General features: G+C 41.7%; 1 protein-coding gene across 1 annotated transcript in view; it reads left to right on the top strand.

Annotated features, from left to right (window-relative positions):
- Window positions 1-19,664: 19,664 nt before the first annotated feature.
- Window positions 19,665-26,054, top strand: part of RGS7BP (regulator of G protein signaling 7 binding protein) — a 110,406-nt gene continuing 104,016 nt past the window's right edge. The window contains exons 1-2 of the mRNA XM_040452169.1: window positions 19,665-20,503; window positions 21,399-21,565. Of these exons, the coding sequence (XP_040308103.1) occupies window positions 20,339-20,503; window positions 21,399-21,565 (332 nt within the window). The 5' untranslated portion in view covers window positions 19,665-20,338. The remainder of the gene's footprint in view (window positions 20,504-21,398; window positions 21,566-26,054) is intronic.

Genomic DNA, 26,054 nt, shown 5'->3' with positions numbered 1-26,054 from the left:
CACAGATGTCCTTTTAAGCTCTGTTACAAGTCTTTGTATTTTTTGATGTATCCCCCACACATGGGTAATTTGGCTATCATGCAGGAATCTAGGCAGTGTTTATACTCATATTTTGGTCTCACTCCTTATTATTGTCCCACCCTGAATTTCTCCTTAAACTTCCAGCTAGTTTTTCAAAGCTGAACTGTGATCTGACACCTCGAGATGGTAAGGCAGTGGTTTACATCTATGGTTTTCTAACTCTGTAGCCATGGGGATTAGGAATCAACTTTTGGCCAAGCCCTTCTCAGGCCAAATCACAACCTTGAAATTCTTAACCCTTCCAGTTGCAGTTTTTTTCAAAACAAAACTTTCCTCTGGCTTCTATTTCAGATGCTTCACAGACCCTTCAATTTATTGAATTTTAAAATATTTTATCTAGCTCTTTTAATTATTACCTGTAGTGTGATTCACATAATTATATTACTCCACAACTATTTACCCCAAGTTTCCCCTCCTCCCTTTTACTTTAACTTTCTCAATGTTTTTGGAAGTTCTTTCAAATGCCATCAGCACTCATATTTAAAGGCATTATTTAACTTACCCAGATTTCTGTTAAAATTAAGACTACAAAATATATTTAATTTTCTCTGTTTGAGACCATTGGCATAGGAGAGGGCAGACAGTGGGAACAGTCCGAAAGGATTCAGGAAATTTAAATGGCTTAGAGAATTTGAAAACAAGAATAAAACCAGCTTAAAGTTGGTCTGCTTTTCATTATTGTCATGCACTAATGATTAAATACAACTCCCCTCTCTCTTGGTATGCAGTATGTCATTGTTGGTATAAGCACATTTTTAACCCTCTTTCTCCTCCCCTACTAGTTCTCCATTTTTCCTAACAAGGTCTGAGATTTGAGGTCTAGATTATTATTGTGTTATTATACTATACCATATAACTTCTTCAAAGTAAATTAGTGACAAGGTATATCACAATTGCTTACAAGCAGCTTTGTTTGAGCTGGTGTCACTGCTCACCCCCATTTATTTTTACACGCATATTTTTCAGCTATGGCTAACAAAGCGTGAGGCTTGAAATTTGGATTATTACTATTGTGTTATATTTACACCACATAATGCCTCTTTTGAGATTATTTAACTAGATCAATGGCAACTCATACAATTCTCACTCCTGAGGTCTTAGTTCTGCTTTATCTATCAATAATTTTACCAAAAAAAACAAAAACAAAAAAAAAAAACATGCTACTACATACAATAAAATGTCTTTATTTCTCTCTCCTATGTAAAAAACCATTGGGTACAAAATCTGGAAAACACAATCTTTCCTTGTCATCACTACAGACTCTCTTCATTGTCCTTTGATACATAATAATGTAACAGAATTTTCATGTCAGCCTGATTTTTGTTACTTTGTAATTAAGCTATTTTTTTTAACCTCTATGCTTATAGGATTTTTTAGCCTAATATTTGAAAGATTTCACAAGCACATATTTTGGAGTAAATCTCTTATTTATACTGTAATGCAATGAATTTTCTTAATCTGTATACATAAATGAGAGATTTAAGATGAGGGAATGCTAAAGAAGCTACTAAAATTTCAGTGGCAGAGTAGAAACTGGAAAGGGGAATTTACTTAGAAGGGGAGTTTAAGTTTCCCCAAGGGAATCTGATAATAGGACAATTCATAGTTTTTCATTAAAACTTTTTTAATGTTTATTTATTATTTTTAAGAGAGAGACAGAGTGCAAGCAGGGGAGAGGCAGAGAGAGAGGGAGACACAGAATCTGAAGCAGGCTCCAGGCTCTGAGTGGTCAGCCCAAAGCCCAGTGTGGGGCTCGAGCTCACGAATTGTGAGATCATGACCTGAGCCAAAGTCACATGCTTAACTGACCGTAAGTTCAGACAGAAAATACAACTGGAGATGAATCCTTGGCCCAGTCTTTGATAAAGCTTCAAATTACTTAGCTACTTTATTAGTTTTGATCATTTTAGAAATTTCAGAGAAAAATCCTAGTAGGAAGGAACAGTGGTAAAAACTGAGGAAGCAACCATATGAAGTTATAGAAAAGAATTCTCTTATATTCCTTTGATCTCTTTCCCTCAAAGGAAATAAAACCATACCCTTGATATACCAGTGGTCCAATTTTACGCCTATTAGTTGAGGACAAAATTCAAACAAAAATTTTACAGCATAGGATTGTTGGCCTCTAGAGAGAAGAAACTGAATGCTCTTCTCCATTTCTTTACCCAAAGGACACACAGATGGACACATATACACATACACACACACATTTCATGCCACCCTCAGAAAAAAGGCTGTTACCATGTTACCATTGACCAGACATAGGGACATGTAAGTGGCCACTTCCACTTGCTAGTGACCAGATCACTATACCTGGTTAAAAGGATAAACAGAGATGTGGACGATTTTATCATCCTTCACACTACCACATGACTGGAATATTTAAAAGGGCTGTGCTGACTCAGCCAGCCTTTACTTTTTCTCTCTCTCTGCCTTTTTTAGACTCTCTTCCTCCCAAGATTGTGGAGCATTCAGAACTGGCTGGTATTTAATTCTTTGCTGTCTCTCTTTTATTGTCGTGGTCTTAAAAAGGTTAAATGGGAGCATCTAGAACAGTTTTCCTCTTCATATAATCACTGTTCTTCAGAGTGCCTCCTCTTTGTACAAGGCTAGACATATGGGGGGGGGCGCACTTTATGATACTCTTTAAATAATAAATGAACACATAAACTTACCATCACCCACGTTTTTATTTGGGACTCCTGAACCACTTGTGGATCTTCCTTGCTCTAAAACCACTTTCTTTTCTTTATTCTATGTCCCGTATTTTTTTATGTCTATGTATATTATTCTAATGTTTCTCAATTCTTCTGAAAGGAAATAATAATCTCAGGCACATATCAATTTACTGCCCTATGCATATCTACATTATTACTGAATTTTGTAAAAAGATTGGTCCATTAGTTATTGAGAAAGGCATGCTAAAGTCTCCCACTATGATTGTGGGTTTGCCTATCTCTCTTTTTCATTAAGTCAATTTTTTTTTGCTTTATATATTTTGAGATAGTTTCCCAGTAAAGTTTTTACCACCACAGAGTGATTCCCATTATATCACACTAATGCCTCTTATTTTAAACTGCATTTTTCTGATATTAATACATATATTAACTAACTTTGGTTATTATTTGCATAAAATCTATTTTCCCATTCTTTAACTTTAACTTTAACTTTCTGTATCTTTATATTTAATTGTGTCTCCTACCAACGAAGGAAACAATCAACAAAATGAAAAAGCGGCCTACAGAAAAGATATTTGCAAATGACATTTCTGATAAAGGGTTAGTATCCAAAATCTATAAAGAACTTATCAAACTCAACACCCCCCTGAAAAAAAATAATCCAGTGAAAAAATGGGTAGAAAACACGAATAGACACTGTTCCAAAAAAGACGGCTAACAGACACATGAAAAGATGCTCAACATCACTCACCATCAGGGAAATACAAATCAAAACCACAATGAAATATCACCTCACACCTGTCAGAATGGCTAACATTAACAGCAAGAAAAAACAGGTGTTGGCAAGGATGTGGAGAAAGGGAAACCCTCTTATACTGTTGATGGGAATGCAAACTGGTATAGCCATTCTAGAGAACAGTATGGAGGTTCCTCAAAAAGTTAAAAATATAACTTCTCTATGACCCAGCAATTGAACTGCTAGGTATGTAGCCAAAGGATACAAAAATGCTGATTCAAAGGGGTACATGCTCCCTGACATTTGTGGCAGCATTATCAACAATAGTCAAACTATGGAGAGAGCCCAAATGTCCATCCACTGATGAATGGATAGAGAAGATGTGGATTGTATACAATGGAATATGACTCAGCCACCAAAAAGAATGAAACTTTGCCATTTGCAATGATGTGGATGGAGCTAGAATACATTATGGTAAGCAAAAGGAGGGTTCCAGAGAAAGACAAATACCATATGATTTCACTCACATGTGGAATTTAGGAGACAAAACAGATGACCATAGGGGTGGGGTGAAAAAGAGAGGGAAACAAACTATAAGATAATGTTAAAGATACAGAAGAAACTGACCGGTGATAGAGAGATGTGGTTAGGGGATGGGCTAGAGGGGTGATCAGTACTAAGGAGGGCACTTGTTATGATGAGCATTGGGTGTTGTATGTAAGTGGTGAATCACTGAATTCTACTCCTAAAACCAATATTGCACTGTAATTAACTAACCAGAATTTAAATAAAAATTTGAACAGAAAAAAATCTAAATGCTATTAAAATGCTATTTCTTACAAATAGCAATTTTCTAAGATTTTTATTTTAAAATAATTATCAACTTACAGGAAGTTGAAAGGAAATTACAGGAAGAATTACAGATTTATAGGCAGTTTAAAAGATATTACTTTCACTCAGTTTCCCCCAATGGTTACATCTTACATAACCATGGTATAATAACAAAACCATGAAACTGACATGGGTACAAGACATGTGTATAGATCTAGGTCATTTTATCTAGTTTTGCATAACCACCAATGTAATCAAGATACAGAACTATTCCATCATCACAAAGACCTAAACAGCCAAATAAGCAAGATAACTTAGCCAAGTAATGCTAAACAGCATTTGTCAGTGCTCCCTCCTACCCGCCATGTAATATGGTGGCCTCTAAATGAAGCGGCACGTTGCAGACATGTGGTAAAACTATATTCAGCAAGGTCTAGTTCTAAGGATTCAAATGGGATTCAAATGATGTCATCAAGACTGTCTCTGTCTCCCTCTGTGGTGACTACATTATCAGGTAGGCTTTCTTTATGTGGTGGAAAAGAGGACTTCAGGAGGGCTTCTGGCTTCCATTATCCACACAGTGAGTGATTACTGAAAAAAGGGTTGGGCCCTCTTTACCTTAATCTCCAGGCTGAGTACTGAAAGGATGGTGAGTCACATGCCTACCTTTGGACTAGTCACTACACCTAGGAGATGGATGTTTTGATTGTCCAGATTCAGTTGCAACTCTGCATTATGGTGGCGAAGTGGGGCCCCATAACTGTACCCCCCTCCCCACTGCCCCCATCACCAAAATCATATGCAGAGGGAGAGAGGCGACTCCTAAAATGAAGAGATCTTCTGTTACCAGAAGAGAGAGGCAGGCAGAAACAACAGTGACTTTGATACGTGGCCTGGGTGGAAAATCACTGTTCTACACATTCTCCCAGAGTTAGTTATTCTCAGGCCTTAAACTTTCACTTCTCCCTGGGGAATTCTCAGACATATATTCAGAGCCCTAATCCCTTCGCTGAATTTCAGACGTGGCATTTACAATGATCTGCAAGGCTTCTTTCTTAAATTTTATTATCACCACGGCTTAACACGTATGGACGCAATCTAATTATTTCCCCACCAAACTAGCTTCTCCTCCTCATTTTCATATTTCTGACAATGCTGGCATCATTATTCAGCCTCCCATATGTAAAACACTGGAGACGTTCCCCACACCACATTCCCACCTCAGCAGAGCTCCCCATGTGTTCCTTTGTAGCATCTCTCCCAACTCCCCCTTACCTTCCCCACCACTATTTTTGAATCCCAGCTTCCATTATCTTATGTCTGGCTTTAGTCTTTCTAATCCTATCCTCTACCTTCTTCATTCTACATAGTGATACCAGACGAATTGTCTCCAAATAGTGCTGGACTTTCACTCCCAAAATAAAAAAATAAATAAATAAAATCAATTCTCTCTGTTGTTTATAGGATACAGTCCAAAACACTTGGCCCGATATTTCGATATCTGCTATACTCTGGCTCCAATCCACTTTTCCAATCTACTTGATTATCATTTGCTTATACAGACCCTCTGCTCCAGCCAAACTGATGTCCTCATCATTTCCCACATATACTATGTGCATTAGAACCCTCCTCTTATGCTTTTGTTCATACTGAGCCCCCTGCCTTGAAAGCTTTCCTCATTCTTTTCTCCTTATTTCCTTATTCTTTTCTCCTTAAAAGAGTCCTAGCTCTTTTAAGACCTACCTCAAATTTCATTGCCCCCTGAAACCTTTCTTTGCAACTTAAGCAATATGCTGGGTCCCTCCTCTATGGGCAATTGGGCTCACTATTCATTTAATAACACTATATGAGCCCCCTTTTTTGTAGTCAAGTAAGTCACTGTGTGTGCCACAAGCTGACTCAGTCTTGCTCCCAGCTCTCGAGACCCTCCTGTCTAACACAGGTCGTACACCAGAAATCTCCAGATCTCAAGTCGGTCTCATTGGCAAAGGCCAGATACCTGGTGTGGATGACTTTGTATACCAGTGTGGTCCCTGAATTCAAACTCCCTATGTTCCCAAGACTGTTGGCATGGTCTAGAGCACCAAACTTCTGTTTTAAATTTTTCTTCACCTCTCCAGTTCCTTCTGGAAAATGGAGCTCAGCTCTGTATTTTAGCCCATTCTCTGTGACCCCAGAATCTTTTCAAGCTCTTGTCAGCCTGCTTTTCTATTACCCTGTCTTCCGGGAAATTCACTCCCAACAGACTTCTCTCACAGAGGATACTGACACCCTATAGATTGGTTACTATTTCTACTGCTGTTGCTTTAAATTCCTCTTTGGGAGGGATTTACTTTATGTCTTTCTATCCCCAGCAACTAGCACACAGTAGGTACCTAAGTCACGTTTTTTAACAACAACAACAAAAATCTCCACTAAATGAGACCTCCATGACTATCTGTGCTCACATCAATCATGCCAATTTTGTCCTGTCCCTTTGCCCATGACCTAACAGACAGTTAGTTCCCCACCAAGGATCAGTTCTCCTTGTTTCAGTCTGTCCAGATACTCTTCTTCCCGCTTCCATACCTGTCCATACTACCGACTTCCCAGAATGCTTCAGTCAGTCATGAGTTACGGCATCTAGCACTTGCCGTCTTAGACTCCCTGGTATGTTTGGATGGCTCTGAGGGCAGACACTGTCATCTAATTTCTTGGACTTTCTACTGCATAGCCTAGTGCCCTGAACACACTGGACACTCGAATAAAGTTTTGTCGATGATAATTGGGAGTTTATTATATAAAGTTGAAATGCTGCTGTCTTTTAGTCTTGTAATAAGGATTATCTACCAATGACTCAGTATTAGTATTGGTTTCTTAATCCTCAGTATATCCCTGGACTGTGCCAGATTCAGGCACTTCCTCCAGATTTACAGTGCTTCCCGGTCTCCTTGCCTAAGAATTTTAATAAAGCTTTTCTGCATTGTAATTCTGACTATAGAGTAATGAGAAAAAAATTTTTATTCATAAAAACAAAGGAGCTGTTAGCTCAGTTTAATGCACACACAAAAATGGACAAATAGTAAAGTCATTTTAAAGTCATAGTAAATTTCTCCTTTTGAAATTTCTAAATCAATCACCCTTTATTTCTGCGTGAATTACTTTATCTCTTTTTAGGCCTGACTTAAAAGCCTACTGTCTTATTTTTGCTGTTACTAATACTGTCATGTAAGATGAGAATTATATCTGTCATTTGGATCTTGGAGTCAACAAAGAGTATTCAAGCAGCCATTTAACTTTAAAAGTAGTCGATAGAGGGGCGCCTGGGTGGCGCAGTCAGTTAAGCGTCCGACTTCAGCCAGGTCACGATCTCGCGGTCCGTGAGTTCGAGACCCGCGTCAGGCTCTGGGCTGATGGCTCAGAGCCTGGAGCCTGTTTCTGATTCTGTGTCTCCCTCTCTCTCTGCCCCTCCCCCGTTCATGCTCTGTCTCTCTCTGTCCCAAAAATAAAATAAACGTTGAAAAAAAAATTTTTAAAGTAGTCGATAGAGTCTCAATGTATTTGTTGGATACACTACGAAGGTCTAATTAAGTTGCTTTTACTTTAATCAGGTGATTAGAGACCTTATTACAAAGTTAGTTTCGATTCTTTTGAAATAACAAAAATGACTGCGTGCATCTTTGAGGGAAAGACGAAGCAACTAAATTATTTTTGTCCGAAAGGAAAAAAAAAAAACCTGAACGGTGACTTGATGGTTCTTTAAGGATGTAAGAGTTACTGTAAAGGGAACAGTGGCCTCGTTTCACCCATGCTTGAGCAACGACTCGGACAGCTGGTGATGGAGTCTGCACTGGCAGTTTCGAAAAAGCCAGAGGTATCGCAGCTGCATTTAGTGCCAAACTGGAAGTCAGACACACTGTCCTCCTGCCAGACTACCAGAACAGAGACATCAGATAAGTCCTTCCAACTTCCAGAGAAGGGGAGAGAGGACAGAATGAGCCAGACAGCAGGGGCTGGAGCCCATCCTAGTCTGATGTTCAACCCATCTCTCACTGCCCAGGAAGGGCCCTCATGTTCCCTGATCCCTTCATGGAGGAAAACCCCTAGGAGTTAAGAGACACTCTCCCAGCTTCCATTCTCTCCCTGTTTCTGTCAGAGTTTAAAAGGCTCGGCTACACCATCGTTTTGAAAAGCCAGTTTTTATTTTAACTCATCCATCTTATTTCAAGTCTGGCAACAAATGCTATTTATTTCACTATTCACTAAGGAAATGGAATTAAATCGCCTCAGGGAGATAATCAGAACATACATAAAGAACTATGCCCTGACTCCAAAGTTTGTTAGATCTAGAGCAAGTTCTTGAGAGGAATTTTAACATCTTCTTCCAGAACCAACCTTGGAGTGAAAACACAAGCCAGGTTCCCAGCTGGCCTCCCTAGTGGAAGACGCGGAATGTCATTCACCACCCTCTGATGCTTCTGAATTTCAGGAATTAGATGGCACACTCAAGAGTTCAAATGCTGGGGGCCCCTGGGTGGTTCAGTCAGTGAAGCATCAGACTCTTGGTTTTGGCCTAGGTCACGATCTCATGGTTTTTGAGTTCAAACCCCACGTCGAGCTCTGCACTGACAGTGTGGAGCCTGCTTGGGATTCTCTCTCTGTTTCTGTCTCTCTGCCTTTCTGTCTCTCTCTCTGTGTCCCTCCACCACTTGTGTTCTCTCTCTCTTTCTAAATAAATAAATAAACTTTTTTTTTACAAAAGAGTTCAAATGCCCGAATCCCCAAATCCAGCTAATGATGTTATTTCGTGGCCTTTTATTTATTCAAAAGGTTATTTTATCAGCATATTCTAAGGATCTAGATACTTTAAATCTGGATTTTTTTTTTTTTTAGTACTGAACTGAGATCAACACTGAATTCCTATTAAGAACTCTTGGAAATATTGTCCACACTCTTATCATTTCCAAAAACATCAGTAGCTTTCCATTCATTTGCACATTGGACCACATTCTTTCTTCTCTTCTCTGATGCCTTTTTTCTATAATTAGGTATTTTTATCAAAGCAATATTTATCTTTGTTTATCCACTGGTTCTTTCCTTCTTTTTCAAAAATGTGCTTTAAAAGGCAAACACGAGAATCTCCGCTTCTGTAACAACTGTCCTATCTCTGTCCTTGCCCTTATACTCATTGTCCCTGCCCACTTCTACTCCTTATCCTCATTGCTGACTTACAATTTGGATTCTCCTCCTTCTGCCTATTAGATAGGTACATACAACTTGCCACAATGACCTCTTCTTATGAAAGTGTATTTTTCTATGTCCCTTTCCTCCTTGATACCTCCGGGGCAACAGAGAGCTCACTCCTCAAAAGGGACCCGGCCTCGTGCTTTGTGACACCGCATTCAGTGATTCTTCTTGTTTCTCTGGCAGGCCCTTCTCTAGCCCTCTGCTGGCACTTTGCCTCATCGCACCACTTACCTGTTGACCTGCCTCAGGACTTACTCATCCTCTGCCCTCTTTCCTTTGTACACTTACTCATTCCTGGAAACACAGCCATTGCCAAGGCTTCACTGGCCACGTTTTGCTTCTGACTTCTAAATTCACATCTCCAGGGACGCCTGGGTGGCTGAGTCGGTTGGGCGTCCAACTCCGGCTCAGGCCATGATCTCACAGTCCGTGGGTTCAAGCCCCTCATCGGGCTCTGGGCTGACGGCTCAGGGCCTGGAGCCTGCTTCGGATTCTGTGTCTCCCTCTCTCTCTCTCTCTCTGCCCCTCCCCCTGCTCGTGCTCTGTCTCAAAAATAAATAAAATAAAACATTAAAAATTAATTAATTAATAATTAATTAATTTACATCTCCAACCCTAACAGGGAGAGCTCCATGTTATAACTTCTAAGACTAAGAAATTTGAATTCATCTTTTACTCTTTTCTCTCATTCCTGCCCTGCCTATTTTCCTTAATGATCAGCAACCTGGAAGCCCACTAGAACAAGATGGGCCGCGCCCACTCAAGGATAGTCACGTGAGCAGGAGCTCGTTCTGGAACTATGTTGAGTGGGAAGGTTAGGCGTGTGTTTGGGGGGGGGCGGTTCCTGTAGGGGATCATTGCTAATCTAGACAGTAACCGACTACAAAGGTTCTTTGCTAAGAAGGGCTAAGTAGAAGCCTAAGAAGAGAAACTCTAACACTGAGATCATATATATAAGAATATATTATCAAGACAGAAAGTCAAACCGACATACATTTAAAAGTTTATTGATAATCAAACTGGTATGATGGGAAACAGGTACTTTCACAAAAAGCCGGCATGCATGTAATTTGATCCAGCTACTTGGGAAAACAACTTCAGAGTGCCTCTGACAAATGTAAATGCATATACTCTATGACCCAGCAATTTCACTCACTTGTATATAGTCTTATGAAATATATACCCTCATATGAAGAAAAGGGCTTGCTAAGAATTTTCTTGCAACGTTGTTAATGTTAAAGTATTAGAAAATGATCTAAACATCACAACTAGGGAATGGTTTAGGAAACTGTGGGGTATCTATTACTCTGGAATACTATCTGAAAGTTCAAGACCGAGGTAGGTAATGCAGTAATATAGAACCTTTCCCAAAGACATTGTGTTGAGTGAAGAAGAAAGCTATGTTGCAGAACAACACATACAATGTATCATCTCTATAAAAACATACACACACATAAACAACATTCCAACACTGCGTTCCCTTCAGGGAGATGTGAAGCACACAACTGTGTCACAGAACATCTACGCAGTAAACTGATGAGAAGGATGAATTCTGGGGAAACAGGAAAGGACTGAGACTGGGAGAGTGCCAAAGAGGACTTGATCCTTATCTGTGATTTAATTTTTTTAGAATAAGGAAAAGTTATATTTGTACTAATTATGCAATTATTAGAGAGACAAATAAAGAGGCAGAGCAAGACGGAAAGCGAGAATGCGCAAGAGCAAAGGGGAACCAGGGAAGGAAGCAAAGGCAGGAAACTAAATAGCCAGAAATGAGCCAGGGCACAGATGGGTCAAAGGACAGTTAAGTGCGCTGGTTCTGCAGACACAGCCTGTCCACTGCAGTGTTCCTCCAACAAGTGCTTCAGCACAGTTGGCAGGCCCAGAAGTGTCCTTAAAGGAACCACGTTGTGCTGGAAGGAGTGGCCACTGCAGACAGGGTCGGTGGTGCCAGCAAAGCAGTGGCGGATGAGTGTTTTGGGATGATGTGGTGCAGATTAGGTTTAGACCACAGCCATGGTTGGCTAAAAAGAGGTGTAGTCGATGGGCAGGAGGTTCCAGAAGGATCCACAGACAAGGCACGCTGAAGTTTGGCCAATGGGCACATGTCCTGTGCACAGGGAAGGCAGAAACAGCTCTATAGAGTCCAAGTTAGATGCACATTTCAGGGATAATCGTCAGTGAGTTTTGTTATTTCTGTGGAAGACTGAAATACCTGTTGCTTTTTACCTTAGATAGGTCACACTGTTTTCTTATCAGTTCTGTTGTGAGGTAATGCTCTAACCCTAAAAACATCTTACGTTTCTCCCCAATTCTTAGCGGAACAGATTCCTGGTCCACTTGGATTATTATAAGAGCCTAACAAATGGCTTCACTCTCTCTTCATTACAAGGAATCACTACCAAATTAATTTTCTTAAAGTATCACTTGCCTCTTATTAATTCAATTAATCAAGACATAGCAGTAATTCTCTTTTGCCCCGCATCAGGATCAAACTCCTCTTTTTTGCTCTAAACGTCTGAGGAACGTGAACCACACCAGGCTTAGCTACCACTAACTCCCTCTCTGCTCATAACCCACATCATCACTTCCTCATAACACTGGAGAAGGGGCCCCCCAATTCCACTCCTTAGAAAGTCTACAAAGCCAATGGGAGAGCTCCAGACTAGTCCCTTAGTATTTTTTCCTCTTAATGTGGCCCAAGATCATGCACATGATTGTCATTCAAAGAAAATTGTTTTCTCTACTTCTCACCTCTTCTCTCCCCTCCTTTCATGAACCAAAGGAACGCATCCACTGATCCTGCCTCCAGGACCTGAACCGTACCACTTCCACACTAGCCTGTTTTCCTTCTCTTCAATTCAGGTCAGGCTCTTCATGCACTCTACTCTTGTGCCTCTACTCCTGCTATTAGCCAGCTCCTGAAAAGCTCTCCCCTCTCCTTCCTCTAACCAGCTCCCACACGTACCTCCATCCGGCTGTATCTCTATCACGTAGCCTTTGCTAGTAACTTCGGCCTACAGAGGTGGGTCCCTCCCTAAATTCTTGCAGTATTCATATACATCAGAAAATAACACTAATATAGATTTTACCGTTCTTCACTATTTCATGTGTGCATGTACTCATCTCCCCAGTGTAAGTACCTGGGAAGGAAGAATCATATCTTTGATTTTATACTATATTCTCTGCAGTTCACAGGAAACAATGAGTAAGTACTGTGATAGAAAAATTATCCTTTACATATCATATTAATCAGAACCCTTTCGGTTATACATTGTGGCAACCCCGATCAAAACAACTTAGTTTAAAAGGAATTTAGTTCACCTAACTGAAATTGTAGGTGTAAATTGATTTAAGGCAAAGCGAGATCCACATGCTCAAATAATATTAAAAATCAATCTTTCTATAATGACATTAAAAAACCCACCTAGGAATAAATTTAACCAAGGAAGTGAAAGATCTGTACACTGAAAACTTTAAGATATTTGTGCTCATTGATTACAAGAAAAAATACTGTTATAATGTCCATAGTCCCCAAAGCAATCTACACATTCAATGCAACTTCTATCAAAATTCCAAAGGCATTTTTCACAGATATAGAACAAATAATCCTAAAATTGGTATAGAACCACAAGAGACTCCTAATAGCCAAAGAAACCTGTAGAAAGAAGAACAAAGCTGGAAGCATCACATACGCTGATTTCAAACTGTATTACACAGATATCATCAAAACAGTATGGTATTGGCATAAAAATAGGCTTAGAGATCAGTGGAACACAGGAGAGAACGCAGAAATAAGTGTACGCTTATATGAACAATTCATTTACAACAAAGGAGCCGAGAGTATACGATGCGGAAAGCATAGTCTCTTCAATAAATGGTGTGAAGAAAAATGGACAACCACACGCAAAACAGAAACCAGACCCTTATCTTACACCATACATAAAAACCAACTCAAAATGGATTAAAAATCTGAATGTAAGACCTAATACCACAACACTTCATAAAGAAAACACAGGCAACAAACTCCTTGATATTGGTCTTGGCAGTGATATTTTAGATTTGACACCACAAGCAAAGGCAACAAAAGTGAAAATAAACAAGTGGGATTACGTCAAATTAAAAAGAACCTGCACACCAAAGGAAACCATCAACAAAATAAAAAGGCAACCTAGTGAATGGGAGAAAATATTTGCAAATCATCTATACAATAAGAGGTTAATATCCAATATATGTTTAAAGAACTCTACAACACAATAGCAAAAAAAAAAAAATCAGATTAAAAAATGGGCAAAGGATGTGAATAGACATTTTTCCAAAGAAGACAGACAGATGGTCAACAGGTACATAAAAAGGCGCTCAACATCACTAATCATCAGGGAAATGCAAATCAAAGCCACAAAGAGATATCACCTCACACCTGTTACAATGGCTATTTTTCAAAAAATAAGAAATAACAAGTGTGGTGAACATGTGGAGAAAAGTGAACCCTCATGCATGATTGGTAGGAATGTAAATTGGTGCAGCCACTGCCGAACATAGTGGGAAGACTCCTCAAAAAATTAAAAATAGAATTACTATATGATCCAGCAATTCCATTCTGGGTATTTATCTGAAGAAAATGAAAACACTGACTCAAAAAGATATATGCTCCATGGTGCTTAGCTGGCTCAGTCAGTAGAGCATGCAATCCTGATCGCAGGGTGATGAGTTCAAGCCCCACATTGATGTGGAGCATACTTTCAAAAAATTAAATAATTATATTTTTAAAAAATATATGCACCCACATATTCACTACAGCATTATTTATAACAGCAAAGATATGCAAACAATCTAAGTGTCCGTTGGTAGATGAATTAATAAAGAAAATGTGATACACATTCACACACACACACACATACACACACACACACAGGAATATTATTTGGCCATAAAAAAGGAACTCTTTCCATTTGCCATAACATGGATGGATCTAGAGGGCATTATGCTAAATGAAGTAGCTCAGGAACAGAAAGACAAATATTATGTGATCTCACTTACATATGGAATCCAAAAAATGATAAAGAAAAGATACACAGAAGAGATTGGTGGTTGCCAGAAGGAGGAGGTGGGGTTGGATCACATGGGTAATGGGAGTGACAAGGTGCAAAGCTCCAGTTATAAAATAAATAAGTTATGGTGAGGTTGTGTCCAGCATGGCAAATATAGTTAATATTGTGTTGTATGTTGGAAAGTTGCTAATAGTAAATCTCACAAGTTCTAACCACAAGAAAAATAATTCTGCAACTACGTATGCTGACAATGTTAACCATACTTACTGTGGTGATTATTCTGCAATACAGTTGACCCTTGAACAATTTGGAGATTAGGGGTGCCTACCCACAGGCAAATATCCATGTATAACTTTTGAACACCCCAGAACAACTAATGATAACCTACTGTTGACCAGAAACTTTACCAATAATATAAACAGTCATTTAATACATATTCTGTAAATTATATCATATACTGTATTCCTAAAGTGAGCTAAAGAAAAAATATTAAGAAAATCACAAGGAAGAGAAAATACATTTACAGTACTATCCTGTATTTATCCAAAAATCCATGTATAAGTGGGCCCATACAGCACAAACTTGTATTGCTCAAGGGTCGACTGTTTATACAAACGTGGAATCACTGTGTTATACACTTGAAACTAATATAATGTTGTATGTCAATTATACCTCAAAGGAAAAAAAAAAGACTCTTTCTCCAACTCTCCATTCTGATTTCTCCTGAGGTGGCTCTCAGGCAGTCTCATGACCATGAGTAACAAAAGGTGCCACCACGGAGTCCAGGCTTATATCTTATCACCCTAGAAACCTAACAGAAACAAACAATATTAGGTTGAAACATATGAAGTTGCCATTTATGTAGGTCGAAAATGGTTGAGCACTGGTAATTTCATATGCTTCAACCTATTAGTTCCAGAAAATCTATGCCCCAAGGCATAAAGTTCATGGACTATTTCATGCCTACTATTAATCCAATCACTGTGGCCACTAGAAGAGAGGACTCTTTCTGGCCAGGTCTGAGACATACGCCCCCTTGTGGGCCATGTCACAAAAAATGAGGGAAAACTGACTCCTCCGAGAAAATTTAAAGTGTTTTATCAGAAAAAGAGGAATAAAAACAGAGAAGGGAAAACATCAGATGCCCACTGTGCATAAAATAGACACAAAATGTGTAAATTTACCATGAAGGTAATGAAGACTCCCTTCAGAGAAACTCACCTGCACAGGCTTTTTCCAAAACCATATATCTGACCTCATATTTTCATTTTTCAATTCTTTTTATTTTTTTTTCTGACAAATGAGTTTCATTTGCATTCTCACCCAAGCACAGATTCCACAGAGAGATTTTTCATCTGCACAACAGTACTTAACAAGTACAAAACACGCTTTATTTCAAATACAAAACAACGTGGCAGAGTTCTTTAAAAGGGGCCCTCTCAATCATGTAAGCTTTAGGAACAACAAACCTGACAGTGCAACTCATAAAAATACTCGAACATACTTGTAAAACTAATACACAAGTATTCCCAGTATAGTGTACTTCCTCCTGCTTTTAGTTTTGAAATAAACCATATAGCAGGTGGTTAATTTACTAAATTCTCAACAACTCAATCCCTTTTGGTACTAAAAGGAAATAACCTGATCATTCCCTTCAGATGTCCCCAACTTCTCAGAACTTAGCATCTTAGTGTATGTTTCTTTGCCTGTGTCACAGATCAACACAGATAAGGTCCTTTTTCATTTTTGCCCCACCTTGAACTTTACTCCCTGCCTCCTGGTATCTCTGTTCATAAGAGGCCAGCCCAGTCAGAAAGCTGCATCCCTGGGTCTCACTGTGGTTCCATACAGCAACAACTTGAAGAAACTGAACAGATGCTCAGATTCACTCTAATCTAGTATTTATGTTTTAAAATTGCAAATCAAGCGGTGCCTGGGTGGCTCAGTTAAACATCTGACTTCAGCTCAGGTCATGATCACCCGGTTCACAAATTTGAGCCCTGCTAGTCGGGCTCTGTGCTAACTCAGAGCCTGAGGCCTGCTTCAGATTCTGTGTCTCCCTCTCTCTCTCTGTCCCTCCCCAACTCACGCTCTGTCTCTCTGTCCCTGTTTCTCTCTAAAAAATCAATAAAAACATTAAAAAAAATTTTTTTTAATAAAATATGATGTGATATTGGAGTTAATCTAGGATGTGAGTTGGGTCAAAGCAAATATACCTATCAAGGACCCACTACTAGATTTGTGCCAAAATTGGGTCTGGACAACCAGAAAATGCACCCTTGTTATTGGGATTTCCAACTGCACTTTACTCTTCTATTTGGCAGTCAGACAGCCCCAGGAATGTAAATTCATGCTGTTTCGAATGTGGGGGAAGGTGAGGGAACTCAGCCTGCCTGCTGCTATTCTGACTGTAGCATTTGTCCCTGGGAGAGACAGCACTGGCATCGATGCTATTTTTCTCCCGTCTCAGGAACATGGCTTGGGCTGTGTATCAGCGAAGGCCAAGGGGCACCAACATGTGACAATCTCTGCTGAATCCCCCAGCAGGTTTCCAAATCTGTAGTCCTTCAGACATGGCATTGAGTTTGAACCATTTTTTTTCCCTCTCCCCCCACCTCCTCCAAGAAATATGGCTAGAAACGGGGCAACACAATTGTGTTGCCTTTTTTCTTTTAATTTGTTGAAATTGTCTCTGAGGCAGGAGAAGGGGGGAGTAGAAACCAGATGGTTGTAGTTGGAGTAGAAGCCCTACTACTGAGGAGCTTTGAGACATTCCAATCTGGTGGCGGTCACTATTTCTCTGCAGGCAAAGGGAGGAAATAACAGAGCCGTGGCAAAAGATTTCCAGAAGGCTGGCCACTACAATCCTATTTTCTGTCTTCTACATTCACACACGTGTAAAATAAAATCTCCTTTCCTTTAACTCTCCAAAGCACTGCCCAACTTGGGTTAAACCTTGGAGGGGAGGGTGTTAGTTACTTGTCATGAAAGGGGTTTATATCACAGGGCTCAAACAGTCTACAGGTGAGTATTATCCATTCTTCCTTAAGGCCCCTTAGCCTGCCTGAATCTTCCTCCTCAGCTTCCCCATCACTCACCAAATCCTAGCAAATCTCTCTGAATCACCTGATGTGTTTCTCAACCTTTTCTCCTTACACACATGAAGTACAGACAAAATTGGGACTGAGGAAGGAGGGACAATCAGAGAGTTGGTGAAGAGTTAACCTCTTTCATCTTCCTATATCGGGGGAGACTCTGCCAGCAGAAGGGCCCCCCCCCCCCCCCGGTCTCCAAGCCATCTAAACCCCTGGAGAGAGAGTAGCACACCAAGGTCAGAGTAGGGGCTGATGCCTCCGCCTTCTCACCCTCTGTTAGGGAAAACTGATTCTCAACCTTTTGGAAAAAACTGTGCAAATACAACTGAACATCCATTCCAATGTCCACCTGTTAGGGTATTTTCCTCCTCCAAATACATGGCGTGTCCTTCAACAATACTTCTTCATCTCTCCAACACCAGCTGGGGGTTCTATGAGTCATCTCCATTCTGACACTAACTCCTGGGACTTAGCATCACCCTCCACTGGCTTAAGGGCTCAGTCCCACAAGACCACCCACACTCCAGAGACCAATCACAAGTACCGAGTGCCCAGATTACCCACACTTCTGTCACACCAGACACCAAGTCAGGGGTTCCCACAAAACCCCCTCAGATTGGGTGACTTGTAAGAGCGACTCATAGAACTTGGGACAGGGCTTGACCTGCCAGTTGACTATAAAGCATATGAGGCAGGAAGGGATACACAGGGCAAGGTATGAGAGGGGTTTGCCACCTTTCCAGTGCCTCCACATCTTCAACAACCTGGAAGCTCCCTGAACCCTATTGTGTAGTGGCTTTTATGGTGGTTTCATGATATCGATATGATCGGTAAAGTTATTGGCTATTTGCGATTAAGCCGATCTCGAGCCTTTCTCTTCAGGGAAGTTGGTTGTGGGGTTTAAAGTTCCAAACCTCTAACTGATTCTTAATCTTTCTGGTGACAAAACACTCCTGTCAGCCCTGTTACTCAGGAAACTAGGAGCTCTGTGACCAGTACTGGGGACAAAGACCAAAATATCATTCTTATTATACCACTCCATTATGCTTACCTGTCTTGTAAAAAATAATCCTAGAGACGCACTCCTTAAGGTGTTAGTCTTCCCATTTCTGGCTCTGCCTCTCTGGGTTCTTTCCATATCCCCTTAAGAGACTGACCAGAGGTGGTAGACCTGTTTATCTGTCCCCTGCAAATAAATCCTTCAGGGGAACAAGCATTCTCAGATCACGGGAGCAGAATACCAACCCCACCTCTGTAGGGTGTTATGGTAACAGTGGACTCCAATGGCCGAAGAACTCACTCCCACCCTGCTTCTTGAAGGCATGCCCTGCACTTCCCTGGACCACCTCCACTGGCCTCTGGCTCACTGATGTCTCATAAAGGAGAAGTGGTCATTTCGAAAGCCTGAAGGAGGACTGTTGGCTCTTCTTGTTAAGTCTCTAATGGGAACCCCTCAGAGCCCATCTGGACACTCTGGAACACAAGAACAGGAACTTCACTGGTTAAAATGGGACGAGGACCAATTTGGCTGACGCCCTCTGTGCATTCTGCCCCCCTGGCTGCCAGTTCCCTTCCCTGCATACTTCACACACACACACACACACACACACACACACACAACTAGAGCAACAACCGACTCAGGGAAATAAAGCTTTCCTTTTAGGTCATCAAGAGATCAACCTTTTCAATCAATCATCTCTCACGCTCCTCTGTTTGGGCTTTGATGATCTGTGTGGCCCCAGATGGTCTCAGATGGTGAGGGCCTTAAACGCACACAGGTTGGTGAGAAATCCATGTTTAGGTCCCAGCATGTGGCAATGTGCTCCACTCTGATGACACTTTTCGTTTCTAATAATAGCGCAGATGAAGTAATATTGCAACTGACGTTCCCGGGGATTTGATTGGATAAGTGCATAAACTGTGGAGGAAGAAGGGGGGGTGCTCCATGGACAGATCACATTAGTATTCCTGTCCTATCAATGTGCGGGGCAGCGCACAACGTCAGGCGGACCGATTCCCTGCGTCTGCCAGTCCCGCCACAGATTCATTTGGGATCCTCAAACAGATGAGCCCGTAGAGACGGGGGATCAAGGCGGCCTATTAGAGCCAATTGCCTGCTTCGGGGACTGCCAGCCCTTCCAGGCCTGGCAACGCGGGAGGGTGGGGAAAGACGACGGAGCGCCGCTGCGGGAAGACACTGAAGCCAGAGCGACACTCATCCCCCCCCTCACCCCCACCTTACAGCGCAGGCTTTGAAAGCTGCTCCCCCATCTGAATGGAAACTCAGAACCGCCGGGCGGCGCGTTCCTTCTCGCCCAGCGTTGCGATCCATGCCAAGGGGCAGGTAGTGCGAGTCCGCGCCAGCGCCCAGCTCCCGGGACAGGGCCGGCAATGCTGCTGAGCAGAACTTGACCGAGCCCCTTCCTCGCTGCTAGTGGAAGCGATGCTGCACGGCACAGCCAGCGCTTCCCAGGCTCTCCTTCAAGCTGAAGGTTACCCACCCGCGCAGCCAGCCCCAGCCCTGTGAGCGCCGCGCCTCGGTTCCCGGCTCCGGCTGCTTGGCGGCACGCAGGGCAACGACCGGGCCGCCCGCGCCGGGGCGCACTGCACCAGCGGCTTCGGCTTGGTGGATGTGTATGCATGAGTTCTGCACCGAATGGGCGCAAAAAGCGCCCCAGCCGGTCCACCCGCTCCTCGATCTTCCAGATCAGCAAGCCCCCGCTGCAGAGCGGGGAGTGGGAGCGCAGGGGCAGCAGCTCCGAGAGCGCCCACAAAACCCAACGAGCCCTGGACGACTGCAAGATGGTAGGTGAAAACTGGGTGTTTTTTTTTTTTTTTTTTTTTTTTTTTTTGGAGAGGAGGTGGGGGTAGTCTTGTATGTTAATCGTTTGCTTGACTGCCAGCCACTCCCCCACCCTCAGCTCCTCCATGTCGATCACGTGCACATGCACTATTTTTAAATCTGCAGTCCCCAGATTCAGGGTGACAGCCGGGTCGTAATGCCCCCACAAAGAAGTGCCGCGGCAAGGGACTTAGGGTCACCGGCTGTAAGTCATGCCTCTACCTCCTCAGAGAATGGTGGATGCGAAAGACTCGGTGAACTGTCTTGCTTACCAGGGAGGGAGGGGTTGGGAAGCTGGGGGTGCTGCTTTGTGGGGAGACAGCAGCAAATAAACCCAAACACAGCACACGGGGCGCTGCAGAGGGGACGAAGGTTCCAGCGCCCAGGCTGTGGCCGGTCTTCCCTTCAGGCTCCTGAGCCAGTGTGGTTCAGTGGCCTGGCCAGAGGTGAAGGTTTGCCTATGGCAGCCTACCTATGGCCTTTATCCCTTCGCAAGTACACGTCCTTATCTTTGCTGTACTAAAGGGGAGCATTCTATGTAAGACTTCCCAGCATCAAACTCTAGTGACCTGGGAGTGGCATATGTTCTTGCTCTTCAGAAACGGAGTCTGAATGGGTGGGGGTGAGTAGGTCCTGAAATAGAGCTTCCACGACCAGACTTACCCATGAAAAATAAACGCGTGTCTTGGACAAAGAGAAACTTACCATCTTAGTGCTTTGATCATTAAACAATTTGGAGGCTCCTTAGCTGGCAACTTGTGGAGTTGGCTGAGGGGTCACTGAAAGCCCACCTTTCTGTACACCGCAATAGGAAACATTCTAATGATGTTTCGTGAAAGAAATTCAATTCTTTTCCAGCTTGTCCAAGAGTTCAACACTCAAGTGGCCCTGTACCGAGAGATGGTCATCTCTATCGGGGATGTCTCTGTCAGCTGCCCCTCACTCCGGGCGGAAATGCACAAGACCAGAACCAAAGGCTGTGAAATGGCCCGCCAGGCACACCAAAAACTTGCTGCCATCTCAGGGTAGGAGACTCTCGGCATTATTTGGTAACTCATATACATGATGCATGGATGCTGACAGTAATTTACTGTGGCCAAGACCTCAGAGGTGATCTTTGCAAATGTGGGGGTTTAACCAAATCACTCTGAGATCAGAATTATTTTGAGAGCTACAGGCAAGCTATATGCCAAATTACAATCTGAAGGTTTGTGATCCTTGTATGGACATATATTGAAAGATTTGGGTATTAAGTGCTTTTTTTTAAAAAAATTAACTTTCAATATGCTGTCCACATATTGGAACTTGGGGCTTAAGATTTTTTTGTCGCAAGTTTGGCTATCAAAATGAAGTTAAATCATCATGCCTCAAGATTACTTGTCATCTGCTGCTAAACATCTACTGCACAAAAGGCCTATACAGTAGAGAGGAAATCTTTGCTAAATCCTGTATTTATGCAACTATATTTATACCATCAGATAATCTCCTATGATACCATTTAAAATAAAATCTCTAAAATAAAGTCTTGGATATAAAGTACTCTCCTCACTGTAGTGTATGAAAAGGAAGTTTTAACATAAGAAAATTAATTTAAAAATTGGGGATATTCACAAATCTACCTAAACCTAGGTTTTTTATAGGCCCCTCCCCATTATTTTTATTTTTATCACACTTACAGATTCCCAAGCCTACTTTAGGTGGTAATAGAGTGAAAGCTTCTCTTCTGAGATACCATTTACTTCTTCCTGATCTCTCAGTATCAGGAAAGAAGTTAGTCATGGATTTTTGTCAACAGTTACTATTTTCAAATAAGAGCGCAGGGCATGGAAACACAGAAATCCTTACACTAATACATTAATTTAAGTGCTTGATTTTATCTGGCTATAGCCTTTATCTGCTTATCTGTGTATGTCTATCACGCTCAAAGTTTAAGTCAGACTAACCTGATAATGTTGCAGATTGATCACATGTAGGAATTGTATCTAATTTACTTATTTGAAAGAATCATTCTTTGCCATCTTTAACGTAAATAATATGTATAATACCCATAATATGTATAGTGACTATTATTGGTATATACAGATTAGAAAACCATACGTTGCCTTTCTTAATAATTACATTTAACAAGTGGCATTTCTATCATGAAGAAAGATACACTATCTAATGTCCTTGAAGTGAGAGATAAAGTATGCCACAAATCTATTTTATTTAGTAGAAATACTGAGAAGCCTTAGCCTTTTCTGTTTAACTGTTATACTATGAGTAACAGGAAGTGAATCTGGGATTCCATAAAGGAGATGGAAGGGAATTCAGTGTTTAAGGAATTGGGGGAAGAAATGCGGGTGTGACAAATCCCAGAGATGAAAGGAGGAAAAACAATCAGAAACACAAAGGGGAATAGTGGTGGAATAAAAACTGTAGAGAAACCATGATTCAGAAGGGCGAATGGGTTTGGAACAGGAAATTTTATGCTCAGAGCTAAAGAGTAGCATCTTTGTAAACTGTGTGTCCAAGAGTACCCAATGGGATTATATTCATGACCTCTTTAAGTTCCAATTCAAATGGGGAGAAACAAACAAGGAGTTCAGTTTAGTCTGTTTTACTAAACACATGAAGTTCAGACTCTTCCAAAGTTTCAGGAAAGAAGGAGTCTGAAATTCCTGACTCAAAGTTGAGTTCGGAGGATGTGAGATGGATTTTACATACTCAGAAGTTGAGAGCCCTTTGCTACTTACTTTTATCTATCTGAGGGTTGATGTTATTGAGAGCAGTTTCTTTTGTTTTTTTTTTTTTTAAGATTTAGTGGGAAAATATGGTGTTCTTAGAGCCTTGAAGAGGTAAAGCCAACTCTGTAGAATGTTCTCAGATACAATTTGAAACATTTTCCTCTTTAAAATAATAAATACAATTTAACCTTTTTCTAAAACATGACAGGGGCGCCTGGGTGGCGCGGTCGGTTAAGTGTCCGACTTCAGCCAGGTCACGATCTCGCGGTCCGTGGGTTCGAGCCCCACGTCAGGCTCTGGGCTGATGGCTCAGAGCCTGGAGCCTGTTTCCGATTCTGTGTCTCTCTCTCTCTCTGCCCCTCCCCCGTTCATGCTCTGTCTCTCTCTGTCCCAAAAATAAATAAAAACGTTGAAAAAAAAATTTTTTTTAAATAAAAATAAAAAAAAATAAAACATGACAGAAATATAATTGAAGGAAATCCCTTTAGCTTCTCACCATTTGGGTTTCATTAATGAAGGATATGATTCCCCTTGGTGGTATTCCATTCCTGATATTGCTAGGTATGTGGGCTCTCATATCAAACTTGATGTGAAAGCTGGTAGCAAGACTGAAGCATTCACTTTAAAATTTGAAGCAGGGTTAAGAAAAGCAAAGGTTCCCAGGGACTGTAAAGGCCAAGACTGGATTTCTTGAGTACCCATCATTTTCCAGGACAATCCAGTTAATTCATAAAATAATCCTCTGAGGGAGGGATTAATATCCTTATTTTGCAAATGAGTCTCAGAAAGGTTAAGGAACTTGCCCGAATCCACACAACTAAGAAGTGGTATGACTTTGATTCGGCCCCACGTTGCTTGCTTCTGAAATCCATCATCCTTCCTCTACATATTGCTGCCATTTTAAAAGGTATTACGTAAGGTGTGCCTGGATGGCTCAGTTTGTTAAGCGTCCGACTTCAGCTCAGGTCATGTTGACTGGCCTTTGACGGTTTGTGAGTTTGAGTCCAACAGCGGGCTCTGTGCTGACAGCTCAGAGCCTGGAGCCTGCTTCAGATTCTGTGTCTCCCTCTCCCTTTGTCCCACCCCCTCTCACGTTTGCTGGCGCTCTCTCTCTCTCTCTCAAAAGTAAATTTAAAAAAACACACACACATTAAAAAGGTATTATGTGAATAGGAGTGAAATACTAAAACACGCTAATATATGGATGAGCCACAAAAAGAGTATGCTAAATCAAAGACACCGGTCACAAAATGCCACAGATCCTTGATTCCTTTCATATGAAATGCTCAGAAAAAGCACATCTATAAGCATCAGCAAGTAGACCAGTGGTTGCCTAGATCTGGCCACAGGGAGTTTCTGCATATGAGTTTGAGGTAACTTTTTGGGGTGATCAAAGTGCTCCCAAATTAAATTCGGTGATGACTGTACAGCTATGTATTTACTAAAAGTCATTCAACTGCGCACTTAAAATGAGTGAAGTTTATGCTGTGTAAAATAGAGCTCGATAAGTGCCTTTTAAAAAGGTATGATCAACATCACTATGAATATCATTTGCCTTTGACTGCCCTCATTCTTTTCTACATACCTGGTTTTTAGCAAAAGGGGTATGAACTGAACGGACAGGGAAACAGAAAACTTAGCTCTCCACGCATGTGTCAAGATGCCTGCCTCACAGCTCTCACCCAAGCACCAAAGCTTTGCTCTGAGTAGGAACACAGGTGCTGCAAAGGCAGAACTTGAAGGAGTAAGTGAATCCACTCATTTCTCTTTTTTTTTTAATGTTTATTTTTGAGGAAGGGGGTGGGGGGAGAGAATGAGCAGGGGAGGGGCAGAGAGAGGGAGACCCAGAGTCTGAAGCAGGCTCCAGGCTCTGAGCTGTCAGCACAGAGCCCCACACAAGGCTCCAACTCCCCAACCGTGAGATCATGACCTGAGCCGAAGTCAGAGGCTTAACTAACTGAGCCACCCAAGTGCCTGTTAAAAAATTTTTTTTCAATGTTCATTTCAATGTTCAATGTTCTATTTTTAAGAGACAGCACAAGCCAGGGAGGGGCAGTAAAGGGTGGCGGGGGGGGGGGGGGGCACAGAATCTGAAGCAGGCTCCAGGCTCTAAGCTGTCAGTACAGAGCCCGACACAAGGCTCAAACTCATGCACCATGAGATCATGACCTGAGCTGAAGTCCAACGCTTAACCAACTGAGCCACCCAGGTGCCCCCAATTCACTCACTCCTTAGCAGCAAAGACCACTCCTTTCCTGTTTATGCCCTGGCTTCGGAGCCAGAGGAAGGAGACCGAGTTGGAGGTAGACAAGGTAAAAAGAGGATAAAGCAAGATAAAAGAAGAAGAAAATAAAAACCCCTTTCATCCCTGACTGAGAAAACTCCCACTGTATTTCTCACTAGTTGGCCCTGGGTAAGAAGGCCATGTTCACAGACACAGTCAAAACATTTTCTCAGATTGTGTCTAGATCAGCAAAAGTTGCGGCACAGCAACTGAGGTCTTCTGGACAGAGCCAGCCAGGTGAGTCCTGGGTCTCCTCTGCCTGCACTGACTTACGACAGTTGCTGTCCCTTGAGGGTGCTGATTTTCTCCTTTGTATTAAAGCTACGGGGGCCTCAAAGATGACTTTGCTGCTGTGGTCCCCAAATCTGTTTTAGCAGCAGAATCTTCTTCAGTCTGAATGTGGAAAGTCAGATTTGTAAGGCAGGTCAAAAGTGGCATTGCTGTGCCCTGCTTGGTATTTGTGTGTGTGTGTGTGTGTGTGTGTGTGTGTGTGTGTGTGTGTGT

Source organism: Herpailurus yagouaroundi, unplaced genomic scaffold, assembly GCF_014898765.1.
Source record: "Herpailurus yagouaroundi ecotype Mexico unplaced genomic scaffold, PumYag 29, whole genome shotgun sequence".
In the NCBI taxonomy this organism is placed as follows: domain Eukaryota; kingdom Metazoa; phylum Chordata; class Mammalia; order Carnivora; family Felidae; genus Herpailurus; species Herpailurus yagouaroundi.
The sequence above is the reverse complement of the archived record's forward strand: the minus strand, read 5'-3'. Positions and strand labels throughout refer to the sequence as shown.